Source organism: Charadrius vociferus, unplaced genomic scaffold, assembly GCF_000708025.1.
Source record: "Charadrius vociferus isolate BGI_N301 unplaced genomic scaffold, ASM70802v2 scaffold758, whole genome shotgun sequence".
Classification (NCBI taxonomy): domain Eukaryota; kingdom Metazoa; phylum Chordata; class Aves; order Charadriiformes; family Charadriidae; genus Charadrius; species Charadrius vociferus.
The window spans coordinates 1,792,470-1,793,088 of NW_009649934.1; the positions used below are offsets into that span (position 1 = coordinate 1,792,470).

A 619-nucleotide genomic window follows, 5' to 3' on the forward strand; every position below is an offset into this window, starting at 1 on the left:
CAGAGGACGAGCCCCCTCTGCTTTCCGTGGGTGGTGGGAGGCTGAGCCCCGGGAGAGGCGGACCCGCTGCCGGTTCTGTCCCCGGTGCCAATCCCACCTGCCCTCTGTCTCCCAGTTCTCGTTCCTGATGACGGAAGCCCTGCTGATATTCTCCCCGGAGACCTCGCTGCTCCGCTCCTTCTCCCGCAAAGTCAAAGTGCGGGTGCACTGGGCCCTCCAGCTGCTCGCCCTCCTCTGCGCCCTCCTGGGGCTGGGTGTCATCACCTACAACAAGCACCTGAACGGCAAGGCCCACTTCGTCACCTGGCACGGCCTGACGGGGCTGCTCACCGTGCTGTACACCAGCGGGCAGTGCATGGGAGGGGTGCTCCTGCTCTATCCCAAGCTGATGAAGAACTGGACGCTGGCCAAGCTCAAGCTGTACCACGCGACCTCGGGGCTGGTGGGCTACCTGCTGGGCTGTGCCAGCCTGATGCTGGGCATGTGCTCCCTGTGGTTCACCACCTCGGTGACCAGTGTGTCCTGGTACCTCGCCATGCTGTGTCCCCTTCTCACCAGCCTGGTTATCATGAACCAGGTGAGCAACGCTTACCTGTACCGCAAGCGGAGCCAGCACTGA

General features: G+C 63.8%; 1 protein-coding gene across 1 annotated transcript; it reads left to right on the top strand.

Moving 5' to 3' along the window:
- Positions 1-94: 94 nt before the first annotated feature.
- Positions 95-619, top strand: LOC104291987 (cytochrome b561 domain-containing protein 2; the record flags this gene model as incomplete). The annotated part of the gene is made up of 1 exon (XM_009891299.1): positions 95-619. A coding segment is annotated over one exon (525 nt), but the record flags the coding sequence as incomplete, so codon positions are not given.